This window comes from Diplodia corticola (assembly GCF_001883845.1).
Source record: "Diplodia corticola strain CBS 112549 chromosome Unknown scaffold22, whole genome shotgun sequence".
Classification (NCBI taxonomy): Eukaryota; Fungi; Ascomycota; class Dothideomycetes; order Botryosphaeriales; family Botryosphaeriaceae; genus Diplodia; species Diplodia corticola.
Genome location: NW_017971501.1, coordinates 22,317 through 33,308, shown reverse-complemented (window position 1 = coordinate 33,308; position 10,992 = coordinate 22,317). Strand labels below are relative to the sequence as shown.

Here is a 10,992-nt window from a genome sequence, read left to right as displayed (position 1 = left end):
TGTACGCATCATGGCCCCTTTCCCTCTTCTTCCACTAGTTCATCAACGCAATATTGCTCTCGTCCACCGCGCAATCCCTGAAGAGATCAAGAATACACTCATCAGTATTTCACTGGCACTTATAGCCGTTCTCGTCATTCTTTCAATCATCGTTTTGATCATGTGTTGTCGTCGACGGTAAATACAAGGGTTTCTTAGGAAATGGAGAATGGAAAAACAAAAGGGAGACATGATTTCCGTGAGTGATTTACATCTTGAGCATAGAGCATTGGCTAAATGGAACAGGCTCTAGTTATCTTCTTATCTCTTTATCCAAAGCTCATGGTGGGACTGGGATTTTCAGTCACTACGATGAACCGGACTCAAGCTTCGATCATACAAATGGAGAAAGTCAACGTCACCCTATAACCAATTCCTCTGGCAGATTCATATCGGAGAACAGGTCAGCCTCCACCCATGTTACGCTTGCACGTGCATCCCCAGTGGATGGAATGCCGAAACATACGAACCCGATGTTTTCTCGACAAACGTATGCCCTCTTTGAATACCCTCTATACCTTGTCCAAGATGCTCATACGGATGTACGGTTACACGGCAAAGCCGGTGGTTGTGCAAGGGGCGGTTGAAGCATTCTCTACAAAGCACAAATGGCCGCATTGCTGGACAAATTGCCAAGCCAGCAAAAATGTATGGTAGAGAAGAGCAGCTGTAATAGGTACATTGATATGCCTTAGAAAAATCGAATAATAAGTTTGTTCAACTGACTGACTGAATCGAATATTTACTACCTTCCTCGATTTTCATTCAAGGCCGGCTTCCAAAGACCACACATAAGCATGCCTCCTCGACAGTCTCTGCCAAATCCTTACTATTTCGACATCCAGCTCAAAATCCACCAAATCATCATCCTCAGCTGTCTCGGCATCAGTGTGGCCTGGACCGCAGATGTATGGTCCGCGTCGCCACAACTGAGCGGTGACGGCTGTTTTGTGTTGATTATCCTCTGCGCTTTGATGATCGCGCATTTCGAAATCATTTGTGATCGTATGGAGACTTACGGTATGTGAAACCCTCCATTCCCTCACTCGGCTACCATTACAGTAGCTGATGGCTGACTATCCTTCAGAGAATACTGTTCAAGACCTCGACTGGCACGCTGAGCATGGACGGCCATCCTCGTCGTCAACTCCAATGCCGCCGACATGGGACGAGCCGGTGCGCCTTGCTCACCCGGTCGCTCTGTATGGCTATGGGACCATGAGACTAGAGTCTCGCACTTTGTAGCTCCATGTACTTAGGTCGAAGTCGTCGAGAAGTTTGTGCTTAATCAAGTCCCTTTAAGTATTAAGCTTGATCGTCGCCCGGCTCGGACCCACTTCTGCATCTCCATTGAGTCTATGAGATGTCTGGCTAAGATGCCTGTCCACAGATTCCTCCTCCTAGACAATATAAGTGGTTTCTCTCTGATACTGATCTCCGTTCCGGAAGGCAATTAATGTGGTTGTATTCGTTGCAAGAGCGAGGCTACAAATGTCATGTCGGTCACAATTCAGTCTGTCCCCCATCTCCACCTACGGAGAGCCCAATTGAGATAGCACAGATTCCACAGGCTTCCATCTCCGCATGGCCAAGAATCTGTCAAGGTAGGGCATGACTTGGCACTGAATTCAACTCCGATACCACCGCCGCCAAGGACCACCCTGTCTTGACACGGCAACCTGCCAGATCGTTCAGAAGCCTTTGATAAAGTCGGCGCTCGACTGTTCGCCAACATAGCAAGCCCAGAAGCACCCACAATCAAGCAGCCAGCCCATTTTCCGACAAACGTCCTCCACTTTCCTTCTTCAGCAGCCATGCCGCGAACGCCCAGAGACCGCCGCCTCCGCACCTCCTGCATCGGCGCCGTCCTGATGTCGTGCAGCCTCCTCTTCACCAGCACCATGATCATCGCGGGGGTCGGGCCGCTGCTGCCCCAGCCCCAGCGGGACGCGAACCTGCGGCTGGGCGCCATCCTCGCGCTCGCGTGCTCCGCCACCTTTTGTTCCGCCGTGCTCGTCATGACCGAGATCATCAACTACCACCACCACACCCATAATTTCGTGTGTGTGCCCGTCGATGGTGTGTAGTCTCCCCCTCCCTACCTCCTGCCCTTCATTCCTCTCCCCATCCTTTGTCTCTATTTACCCTACTCTCCCTCTTCCTTGATCTCTCCCACGGCCACTTTATTTTCTCTTTGATCTCCCACCAGTGATGGCACATATGCCGAGTTGCTGACCCCCCAACGAACGCAGAAGCACCTGTTTATTCCGACACCGACTCCTCTCCCCCGACACGCAACGAATCACCATCATCATCAAGGGTCACTGTTGTAGGCAGCAATAGCTCGCAGCAGCAGCAGCAGCAACAACAACAACAACAACAACAACAAGCTAATGCCGCCGTATCGTCAACCGCACAATCTCGATCCGCCAACACCATTCAGCCGACGACTCTGTCGAGTGCGGGGGGACCGAGGCCACTCAGCGTCAAGTGGGAGGACCGCGTGTCTCCGTCTGCTGCTGCTGAAAAAAGTCGTGCTGGTGGGAATGTAGAAAAGTCGTCGGATGCTGCGACCCAGACGGAAAAACTATAAAGAGCTGTTTGATCCAAAAAAAAAAAACTTTTTTTCTTTTTACCCTTTCGTTTGGAACACGGCCTGTCTCTTTTGGTCTGGGAGTCGCAGATTTTGCTGCAGCGGAACAAGAGGAGAGTTCGATGGCTGGCGTCTCTGTTTTTCTTTTCATATTTTACCTACTCATCCGATCATGACAGTATTCATCTTCGTAGAAAAAAAAAGCTTTCAGACTGACGACGACAGAGCGTCCCCTTTTACTCCTATTTCTTGCCCCAATCCTCAACATATTTCCCCCTCGAGCACTTCTCCTCTACCCCTCAACCACTACAGCCAACCCCACCACATCCGGCGCCGGATCCGGCCCGGGCGCTCCCACAACAACCACATTCCCATCCCCTTCGACGAAGCCATCGACATCGACGACCAGCCTGCCCGTCTCGAACCAGTTGCCGCCGCTGATCGGCAGCGCCCAGCGCTTGGCGGTGCCGCCGTTGACGCTGAGCGTCACGTTGCGCGTATTGGTGCCGTTGGACCAGGCCGACTGGAGGGCGACGTCGTAGTTGACGTAGTCGATGGCGAGCAGAGATGACGCTGACGATGAAGACACGTTTGAGAAGGTGACGGTGGAGCCCGGGTACAGGTTCACGGCCTTGGAGCCGACGGGGAGACAGCCGCCGGACGTGCTGTCGACGTCTTGGGGGCACTCCACGACGGATGCGTTGCCGCCTTCGACCGCGGCGTCGGTGACGGGGTGGTACTGCGCGTCGACGAGCGAAGTGTTGGTGCGGGTGACGCCGGACAGGACGAGCAGCTTCGCCTCGTGGCCGGCGAGGTCCAGCTTGAATTCTTCGGGCGCGACGGCGCCCCCCAGATCGCTTGCGGCCCACACGTCGCGGATCGCGCCGACGGCGGCGACGCCCAGGGCTGGGTTGCTGAGGTTGAGCGTGACGGATTGGCTGGCGTTGCGCCAGTTGGCCACGGCGACGACGAGCCGACCGTCGGTCAGGTTGCCGGCCCAGACGTCGTACTCTTCTTCCGTGTGGCGCTGCACCAGGCGCGCCTGCTCGCCCAGCGCGTCTTGGTTGATTGCCAGGACCTCTTCGTTGGCCAAGATGTCGAGCGAGGCCTGGGGCGTGAGGGTGGTGGACATGGGGGCACCGATGGTCAGGGGTGATTTGTTGATGGCCCACATGGTGAAGTGGAAGCGTTCTTCTTCCAAACTGAGGGCATTGAGGCCGATGCTGCGATTGGGGAAAGATATGTCAGTGTTTTCGCTCGTGGTGGTGCAAGTGAAAGGGAATGGCGTACATTAGCATGTCCATGTCGGCATACTTGCCGACGCCGGTGTGCTTCCAGAATGGGACGACTTGATTCGTGATGCGCCAGATGGACGACCAGCCGTTGTAGATGTCGTTGGAGATGCGCCACGAGTCGCCCAATTTGGGGGCCCACACGCCGAGGTCTTCGCCTACGCCCCATTGACAGATCTGGTAGACAATGGGCCTGTCGACAGCTTCGAGAGCTTGCGCCATGGCGGCAAAACGGACGGACGGATCGGGTTCGTAGGGGTCGTATTCCACAACACGTGATGGAGAAATCAGCTTGGAGACACGATCACCCGTGGCGAATTGGAGGACTCATCTTCCGTCACATTGGCCCAGCAATTGTCATACTTTAAAGTGTCGCCGCCCCACTCTGCGAACGTCTGGGCATCCTCAGTCTCGTAGCCTGGCTTCTGTCAGAAGTGGAGCTTTTCAACGCTTCGCCACAAATTCTCACCAAGAGATGCTACCAGGAAGATGTGCTCGGGATCGGTATTGCACTGCCAGCGGCCAGCTCCTGAATAGAGGCCGACCTGCAGGCCCAATCCATGGATGTACTCGCCCAAGGCCGGGAAGCCTGACGGGAACAGGGTCTCGTTCCACGTGATTCTGCCTTCGGCGGTCCTGTTTGACGAGGGCCAGCCGCAGTCGGTAGTGACGATGTTGTAGCCCTTTGCGGCAAGACCGAGGTCTACGAGGCCTTGGGCATTTTCCTTGATGATCTGCTGGGAGTCAGAGAGCCCAGCGATTGGAGCGCAGGGGGGGAGCGCACCGTCTCGTTGGGGAAGCAACTGTAGTAGTTGTAGCTGTTCCAGCCAAGCGGGGGGGTTGCGGTCCGAGTCGTGGCTGCCGCGTGCCCGGGCAGGGCAACAACGCCTGCGAGCAGTCGCAATGCTGTCTGTGCTGCGATCATGCCGACTGTTTTTTTGGTTTTCCGTTGCTCACGCCAGCGGGGTTTATATGCATACTCGTCGTCACACAGTGGTGGGGTAGCTCCGCTTCTGTCCCATCCACGACGAAAAAGGACTTCCGGTGGGAGCTGGAAGCATATTCAGAGCGGCTTCGGCCACCACGCCGGGGTGGGCTGATCGGGCCAAGGGCGGCCGAGATGGTGGTGGTGGTGATGGCCGGAGCCCCGGGCATGCGGGGAGATTGCGGGGAGGCAGCAGCAGCAACCCAAGCCGAGTACGATTGCACCTTCCGCCTGTGGGCGTAGCGCCACCTCGTGCTCCGACGCTGCCAAGGCAATCCAAGGCAGGGGCCGCGGGTGCCTGACATGTTGGTCTGCTGCTTGGACTTGAGACCATGCTCACCGACTCGACATTGCACCAGCCACGACCTCGCTTCCAGACGGCCAAGGCGGCACCGTTTGTTTTAGGTATTCACCAGCCCGGAACCCCAATGTTCCATGGTCTCCACAGGCACCGCAAACACGCCCGGTTTCCCTAGGCCTTTGAGTCCACTCATGAGTATCCGACGCGAGGAAGATGCTGCGCCGAATAGCAAGCCCTTGGCCATATCAGACCTTCATTCTGATTCATGGCCGCACCGACGCTGCTAGCACAGCCTGGGGGATTGCGGCCCGTCCCTATAGCCGCCATAGGCGGAAAAAAGCCTGGCGGGACAATATACCCCGCAGACTGTTGACCAATATATCTGCCGAGCAAGACATAAAGAATAAAGTTGCCCCAGAATGCGGCTGAGGTCAAGACGATCCGGACAGAAGCTTTCGCCCCATGCACGACATGGCCAGCCCTGCCAGGAGGACCGCCGTCCTGCTCCTCTTCTGTTTCCTGCTCGCCGCCGTCCTAGCCCAGGAAGACCCAGTCGTCGAACTAGACTACGGATCCTTCCAGGGCCGCTACAATGCCGACTACAACATCTCCTACTTCCGCAAGATCCCCTTCGCCGCCTCCACCGCCGGCGAGAACCGCTTCCGCGCCCCGCAGCCGCCCCTGCCCCTGGCCAATGGCACCACCTACGACACCGACCAGTCCTTCGACATGTGCCCGCAGCGCACCGTCAACGGCTCCGAAGACTGCCTCTACCTGGGCCTGTACTCGCGGCCCTGGACGCCCCCCTCGCCGCTCCGCCCCGTCCTCGTCGTCTTCTACGGCGGCGGCTTCATCCAAGGCTCCGCCAGCTTCTCCGTGCCGCCGCCCATGTACCCGGTGCTGAACGCGAGCCGCGCCCTCGACGACTTCGTCGTCGTCTACCCCAACTACCGCACCAACGCCTTCGGCTTCCTGCCCGGCGCCGCCGTCAAGGCCTCGCCCACCGCCGACCTCAACCCCGGCCTGCTCGACCAGCGCGCCGCCCTGCGCTGGGTCCAGGCCAACATCCGAGCCTTCGGCGGCGACCCGGCCGCCGTCACCATCCAAGGCCAGTCCGCCGGCGGCGGCTCCGTCATCGCCCAGGCCATCGCCCACGGCGACCGCGACGAAAGGCTCTTCTCGCGCGCGCTGCCCGGCTCGCCCTTCTGGCCCAAGACGTACGCGTACGACGCGCCGGAAGCCGAAGCCTTGTACGCGGAGCTCGCGGCACGAGTGGGGTGCGCGTCGTCGTCGTCGAACCAAACGGACGCCGCCTCGCTGGCCTGCCTCAAGGCCGCCGACGTGCAGGCCATCCGCGACGCCAGCCTGGCCATCAGCGCGCTCAACAAGGACACGACCTCCTCCTTCAACTGGGCGCCCGTCGTCGACGGCGACTTCATCCGAGCCCCGCTGTCCGCCGTCGGCGGGCTGGATGGCGCCCAGGTGGTGTGGTCGACGTTCAACACGCACGAGGGCGAGAACTTCGTGCCCGCCGGCCTGGGTCAATCAGACGTAGCCGGCAGCGATGCCAATATTAACGGCTTCAACAGCTCCGAGGCCGGCTTCGACCTTTGGCTGCGCGGGTACCTGCCGCGCTTCTCGGACGCGCAGCTCGAAGACGTGAAGCGGCTGTACCCCGCGCGCGGCGGCGCCGAGGAGGCGGCTTGGAACACGACGACCGTGAGGGCGGGCATGGTGTTTCGTGATTCCGTCCTGGCGTGCCCGGGACTGTGGTTGGCCGAGGCCGCGGGGGAGACGAAGAAGAAGGGATATTTGAGCGAGTACACCATCAGCCCCGCCAAACATGGGAGTGATACGCAATTTGTGAGTTTTTGTCAGGATTTTTCTCCCTTCTATCATTTTTTTCTCTCGTGGAAAAAACAATTCCGTGTTGTGTTGTTTTTGCTGATTTTTTACCTCCTCTCTCTCTTCCTCCTCGATATACAGTGGAATCAAGTGAATGCGGTCCAGAAGTCGCAGCCCGTCACTTACAAGGGATTGGCTGGTGCCATGGCCAGCTTCTTCCAAACAGGTGATCCTAACGCTCACAAGCTTACCGACGATTCGCAAGCCGGGGTTCCGGAGCTTAGCACGGGGGAAGAATGGGTAGTGAAGCCCGAATCTTTCGAAAAGACCGACATTGGCCAACTGAAGACTCGGTGTACGTTCTGGAGGCAGAACGCAGAGGACATACCGTTGTAGACATGGTAGACCGGGCGTAAGAGATCGAGCGAATCAATCCATAAAAGCACAGCGTTGCGAAAGAAATTGACTTGCGACGAACCTTTTTAGACAGTCGAATCAGTATGCAGACGTAGATGTAGGTTGGAATAAACCTTTTCATCATGAGGTGAAGCGAATATCCGGATCTGAATGAAGATTTTACGAAACTTTTTTTTCATGGGTAGATCCGGGCGTAGATGACTGGACGTAGATGTGGGTTTAAACAACTTGTCTACATGTGTAGGTGGAGCAGGTATCTGGATGTAGATGCGAGTGTTGAAAATTTCTACAAATACATCCAGAGACAGAATTCTGCTACCCATGTAAGATAGATGTAGGTGGCTTAATTTATTTGTGAACCCACTGTAATAGTTGCGAAGAATGAAACGTGCACAGGCCCAGGTCGTGGTGGAATCGAGGTCTAAACTTGGGGGTATCATAAATTATGTCATTGATGCGTGCGGCGTGGCAACGTACACGTCTGTTATATACTTCTCTAACAATTTTCAGTTCAAGTAGCACACTTCTCAGGCCTACGCTTTAGGTCCCCTCCATCTTAACATCATGGTCGTTCGGCTGTTCTTCTTGCGCCGCGTCAGCGGCCTTTTCGGGTTCAACCTCCTTCTTCTTACCCGTGAACCTTTCGGGTACACCTTTCGCCACAGCGAACCTCCCTTCGGTCCGTGGACCAACAAAACAGCCCAGGAGATTGCTCCATCTCGCAGTGCCCAGTCCTCCTCCAAGACCGCTGACAAACCTGCGGATGCTTCTGAAAGCGAAGGCATCCGCATATGGCAGTCCGGTGAGGGGGTCGCGGTAACGAGCGGGTTGAGCCGTAATGCAGCAAAGCTCGCGATGAGGCAGATGGGCGTTTCGAGCACCACGGCCAGGGGGCGGGCGTGTGGGGAGAGCGATGGGCATGCCGGCTGGCCATTTGAAAAGGGCGCGAGAGAGTGCATCCTTGTCTCTTGGGCGAAGCGAGTCGAAATTTTGGAGGGTTATTAGATTACGGACTGCTCGCAAAATAACCCGCGGTGCTGGCGGGGCGGGCGGAGCTGATTCAGCCTGCTGGAGCGGGTTCGCGGGGTCGTCGGTTTTGATAGGCTCTGATTCTGTATTGGTTTCTCTGGCTGACACAGAAGCAGTGGGCTCCGGAGGCAGTTGAGAGTGCACGGAAGGTGGGCGCTGGGCGGAAGTACCATTCGTCTGATGGGCGTCCATGGCCGCCCAGTCAAAGATACCGTCGAGGAAACCCCCCGCTGACTGTGGCGGCGCAAACATAATGCTGTGGCCTTGCCCAGGTCGTATCTGTGTTGGCGAAGTGGTGGCATTGGATGGCGGGGTTTCAAACAGTTGTGTTTGAGAAAGGTGGGGCTGAGAAGGGTTGGCCTCTGATGGTTGGACTGCCGCGGGTTGCAATGGACCTTGCTGCGACCGGATTTGTTGCGTTTCTTCCGGCGCTGTTTGAGATGCCTCCAGCCCGGAGCTTTGGGGCTCGTTCGGCTGGAGTTGCGAGGGCTGTTCGACTTTGCTTGGCAAGCTCTGAGTTTGCTCCAAGCTACCACCAGGCAATTCGGCTTTCTCGATCTGTTCAGGGTTACCTGCGGGCGCTTCAGGTTTGACATCCACCGCAGATTGCATTTGTGATGCACCACTTTCCAGTTGTCCATCCTGTTCGGTCGAGCCATTAGACAGAGCATCAGCAACGGTTGCTTCGGGAGCAATGGCTGTGCCAGCGGCATCGTTTGCTGGAGAGGGCTCATCGTCAAGCGCCTCGATCTTGCAGCTGTCTTTTCCCACTTGCTTGAGCTTGTCATTGACCCATAGAGACGGACCGCTGTAGTAGCGGACGAAAGGCCCGTCTAGTTTCCGGTTTTTCAGAGCCTCCAAGCGAGCCTTGTTTTCCTCGGCCTTCAGTCTTTCTGACTCTTCCCACCGGCTTAGCGTCTTGTTGTTACGCTTCTCGACCCTTGTCGCCTCCCTGAGCCGTTCCTCTTGTGTCATGGGCTTGGGTAGATCCTTCTCTTTTCGCCTCTCCGCCTTTTTCATGACCTCGAGGACATGCAAGCGATGGCGCTCCTTCTCCTCCAGCCCTTGTGCGAGAGTCTGCTTGTTCTGAACCGTGAGGCGTCGCGACGAGGATCGAACAGGCCCCTCGGTGGCCTCGGGTAGCCAGGAAACGCGCTCGGATTTCTTCTTTGGGCGTGGAGGCGGAGGCATCGATTCGTTTGGGGTGGACTGGGCCGTCGTCTTCGCCTTCTTCTGGCGCAGGGCAGCAGCCTGCGCGAAGGGATCTTTTCGTTTGCGTTTCTGTATCAGCTTCTGCTGGCGCTCCTCTTTGCGCAAGTCCTTCTCGCCAGTATCGTCGGCATCCTGCTCGCCTTCGTCCTCGTCCTCGTCACCCGAGGACTCCAAGGCTACGTCTTCGGGCGCGACGGCTTCTTCGCCGCCGAACTCCTCATCGTCGGCATCCTCGGCCCAATGCTCATTGTTGTAGAAGTCCTGCGCGTCGGGCAGCTCTTCAGGGCGCTCCTCCTGCTCGAGCAGCTTCCGCATCCAGTTGCCCGCATTGGAGCGGCGTGTGCGGGTGACCACCATGGCGGGCTCGGCATCGGGGGAGCTACCGCCATTGTCATTGGCGGCTCCAGGCGACGCGCGCTCCATGCCGGGTTGCTCGTCCTGAGACATGGCGCGAGGGCGGGTTGAGGGTGGTGGGTGACGTAGAATGTTATGCGGAGCGCGTCTGGCAGGAAACGGTCGCGGCGGCGGCTAAACAAACCGCAGGCGCGGCGTCGATGCGCGTCATGCGGCGGAGGTCCGAAGCCGTGAGCTGAGCGTGGGGAGGGGCTGCGGCTTCGGCTCGCGGCAGCCTTCAATTTGAGCGAGCGTGCAGACTGAATCGCCGGGTGTTGAGCGCAGGCGGAGACGAAACAGGCCCCTGGCGGTGCTAGCGGCGTGGGAATTCGAAACAACAACGGGCAGAGCAGGAGCTGATTGGCCGGCAGCGGCGGCCAGGGTTTCGGGCGTGTGCTAGGCACAGCAGCCGTGGCAGGGCCAAATCAACAGCGGCTGCCTTTGGGCCATTGCTTGCCCGCACTTGCTCGGATCATCGCCAGCACGGCCGGCGAGGCACACGCGCTGGCCCGTCCGGTCTGGAGAAACGGCCGCCCGCGCTCCCCAACGTCGTTGCCGTGTGCGCGCGTCGGCTGCGGAGATCGCGTGTGCGCGGCGGCGTGCTGGTCGCGGGGCGCGGGCAACCATGCAGGGGAACAAACCGGCGGGCATCTGGGTGTCGAGGCCGGGTCGCAGCACAACGAGGGGCGCCCGCATCTTCGCTGGACGCGCCATAGCTTGTTTCACAATGGGATTGCGCCCCGCGGCGGCCAGTGGGCAGCTGGGTGCTGGCTTTTGTCTTTCGCGCTGAAGCCACGACGCATTTCGCCGCCGGCAGCCCACGCGTGCACCCTTGCGCCCGCTGTCCTGTGCTCTGTTTCCGTCTGCTCTGGCGTTCCGCCGTCGC

At 58.0% G+C, this 10,992-nt stretch overlaps 4 protein-coding genes across 4 annotated transcripts; 2 read left to right on the top strand and 2 right to left on the bottom strand.

Annotated features, from left to right (window-relative positions):
* Positions 1-836: 836 nt before the first annotated feature.
* BKCO1_2200010 (uncharacterized protein) lies at positions 837-1,284 on the top strand (the record flags this gene model as incomplete). Its single annotated transcript, XM_020272761.1, has 2 exons — positions 837-1,059; positions 1,127-1,284. 2 exons carry the CDS (start codon positions 837-839, stop codon positions 1,282-1,284), a joined length of 381 nt encoding a protein of 126 aa, XP_020130796.1.
* Positions 1,285-2,924: 1,640 nt separating this feature from the next.
* BKCO1_220009 (carbohydrate-binding module family 35 protein) lies at positions 2,925-4,849 on the bottom strand (the record flags this gene model as incomplete). Its single annotated transcript, XM_020272892.1, has 5 exons — positions 2,925-3,855; positions 3,923-4,215; positions 4,266-4,342; positions 4,394-4,658; positions 4,709-4,849. The coding sequence occupies 5 exons, from the start codon at positions 4,847-4,849 to the stop codon at positions 2,925-2,927; spliced, it is 1,707 nt and encodes a 568-aa protein (XP_020130761.1).
* Positions 4,850-5,672: 823 nt separating this feature from the next.
* Positions 5,673-7,451, top strand: BKCO1_220008 (carboxylesterase; the record flags this gene model as incomplete). The annotated part of the gene is made up of 2 exons (XM_020272881.1): positions 5,673-7,073; positions 7,197-7,451. 2 exons carry the CDS (start codon positions 5,673-5,675, stop codon positions 7,449-7,451), a joined length of 1,656 nt encoding a protein of 551 aa, XP_020130760.1.
* A 561-nt stretch (positions 7,452-8,012) lies between these two features.
* On the bottom strand, positions 8,013-10,160 carry BKCO1_220007 (signal transducer; the record flags this gene model as incomplete). The annotated part of the gene is made up of 1 exon (XM_020272870.1): positions 8,013-10,160. One exon carries the CDS (start codon positions 10,158-10,160, stop codon positions 8,013-8,015), a length of 2,148 nt encoding a protein of 715 aa, XP_020130755.1.
* Between the last annotated feature and the right edge of the window lie 832 nt (positions 10,161-10,992).